This window comes from Cyprinodon variegatus, unplaced genomic scaffold (genome assembly GCF_000732505.1).
Source record: "Cyprinodon variegatus isolate N-32 unplaced genomic scaffold, C_variegatus-1.0 Scaffold1006, whole genome shotgun sequence".
NCBI classification, from domain to species: domain Eukaryota; kingdom Metazoa; phylum Chordata; class Actinopteri; order Cyprinodontiformes; family Cyprinodontidae; genus Cyprinodon; species Cyprinodon variegatus.
Window position 1 is genome coordinate 251,009 of NW_015151459.1, and position 2,039 is coordinate 253,047.

General features: G+C 41.2%; 1 protein-coding gene across 1 annotated transcript in view; it reads left to right on the forward strand.

The window, feature by feature from the left end:
* ercc2 (excision repair cross-complementation group 2) overlaps positions 1 to 2,039 on the forward strand; it is a 21,542-nt gene that overhangs the window by 12,578 nt on the left and 6,925 nt on the right. Inside the window, exons 11-13 of the mRNA XM_015399384.1 lie at positions 835 to 853; positions 1,011 to 1,333; positions 1,461 to 1,530. Of these exons, the coding sequence (XP_015254870.1) occupies positions 835 to 853; positions 1,011 to 1,333; positions 1,461 to 1,530 (412 nt within the window). The remainder of the gene's footprint in view (positions 1 to 834; positions 854 to 1,010; positions 1,334 to 1,460; positions 1,531 to 2,039) is intronic.

Below are 2,039 nucleotides of genomic sequence, written 5' to 3' on the forward strand. Positions count from 1 at the left end.
TCAAAAAAGTACTCCAGAGTGTTGTTCAGCATGGGGGTGAGTAGAAAATGAAGGCTAATCATGTTTTGGGTGTACTATTCCTTTAATGTGAGGGATTACCTTTGATTCAATGAGTCGATGCAATCAACTGGTTTTCCTTAGATAGAAAACTTTGAATCAATCTGACTGGATGATCTGGTGAACTGGAAAGTGCCTGGAGATGAAATATGTTGTGAATTGGCGCTTTATAAACTGAATTGATTTGAAATACATAGAGTATTCATAACGAGTCCACAATTATGTCCAACTGCAGCCTAACTTATGTATAAAGCACGGCAGTGTTATGCCATGAAAGGTCACAAGTCAGTGTCCTCAAAGGCGGCAGCAATGTGCCTAGAGGCGCCCGGCTTGCATAAAAACATTTGTTTGATTGCGGTATTAACCTAGCTACTGTTTGCCACCTGCCAAAAAAAAAGGAATAAAGAAAAAGAAGGTTTGCAGTCGCAGCAGATTCAGCATCATGTCTGCTAGGAAATTTGTTGGCCGTGGGCGTGAACTCAGGGAGGATCGTCACACTCTTACCTTCTCACTCAGCCTATGATGGGGATGAAATCTGGAGGAGTACCGATGGTTTTATACCGATGCCATTATACAGTAGCTGTAAGTTAGAAACACATCCAGCGGTCGTCAGGAATGCCTCAAATACGTTGATATGCGTTAAGAGAGATAAGTTACGCATCTGTTACTGGTAGGTTTTGGATAAGCTAGACGGCACGACTTATGAGTAACTTACTCTTAACGTATGTCAACGATCGAATAACTTACCAGTAACTTATGGCTCACATGTGAGCACAGGCTGGCATACGTACTCACCGTATGTCGACGTGTTTCTGTTTGTTTCAGTGTGCTCATAACTTATACAAAATGTACCCATAACTTATCCAACGTATGCCAGCGTTTTTGCCAGATTTTTCGTACGTCAGGCATACGCTGGTATAAATCGTCACGGCGTGACGGGGGCTTTGGTAAAGATCTATTGAGGTATTGTTGGCTACAGCACTGTGCTGCTTCACCCACGTCTGGTCCAGCTCTGTGAAATTCCTCAACCAGTGCCTCCTGTGCAGCTGCACGTCCAAACTAAGCAGCCTCCTCTTGAATAATTCACCTTTTTTTTTCTTGCTGTGTTTGTCGTCGCTCTTTACTTTAATGGTTTTTGATGCTGACTGTGCCTCCAGGTTCTGTGCAGAGAGGCTGCAGTCCCTGCTGCGGACTCTGGAGATCGCAGACATCGCAGACTTCTCCGCCGTTACGCTCATCTCTAACTTTGCAACTCTTGTCAGCACCTACAGCCAAGGTACCAAAACATTCCAGCCCAGATCTTACTCCTTTGTTAAACCTAATCTTGAATGAATCAGATGAGCTATGGAGGTGTGGTTTAGTTTGAAAAGTCTCTGTTTAAACACCTTTTTGTCTTTGAAAAGGTTTTACAATCATCATTGAGCCTTTTGAGGACAGAACCCCAACCATTGCCAACCCTGTGCTGCACTTTAGGTGAGTAAAAATGAAAATGTATGTTTGGGTTTAGAAAAAAATCATCTATTGGTGCCTTGAAGGCTAATATAAAAAAAATCCCCATCTGCAGGTTAAAACATGCTAAACCGAGTCTCCAATGCACAAAACAAACTGGCACAGATTTATTCATTAAAAAGAACCAGAATTGCTACTTTTATTCCTTTTAAGACTGAAAGCTAAAGCGAGGTTTCGTTAATAAAACACAGTACATAAACTGTTGGAGTTTTGCAGCTCTGGAATCCACAGGTGTGAATTTAACAGGGTTAACATCAGTACTAAACATCCTGTTAATATTTCCCCCAAAATGTCTAAAAAGGGCTGCGATATGCAGCCTAAAGTTAAATTAAATGCTGATTTAGAACCAGTTTGAGAGTGTCTGAATATTTAACCTGAGCAGTAAGACCTATTCTCTCAGTAGTTTATAGTCACTGAAGTTAGAGAACATTTGTTTAAATATATTTTCTGTATTATTATATTTCTGCTGGAGG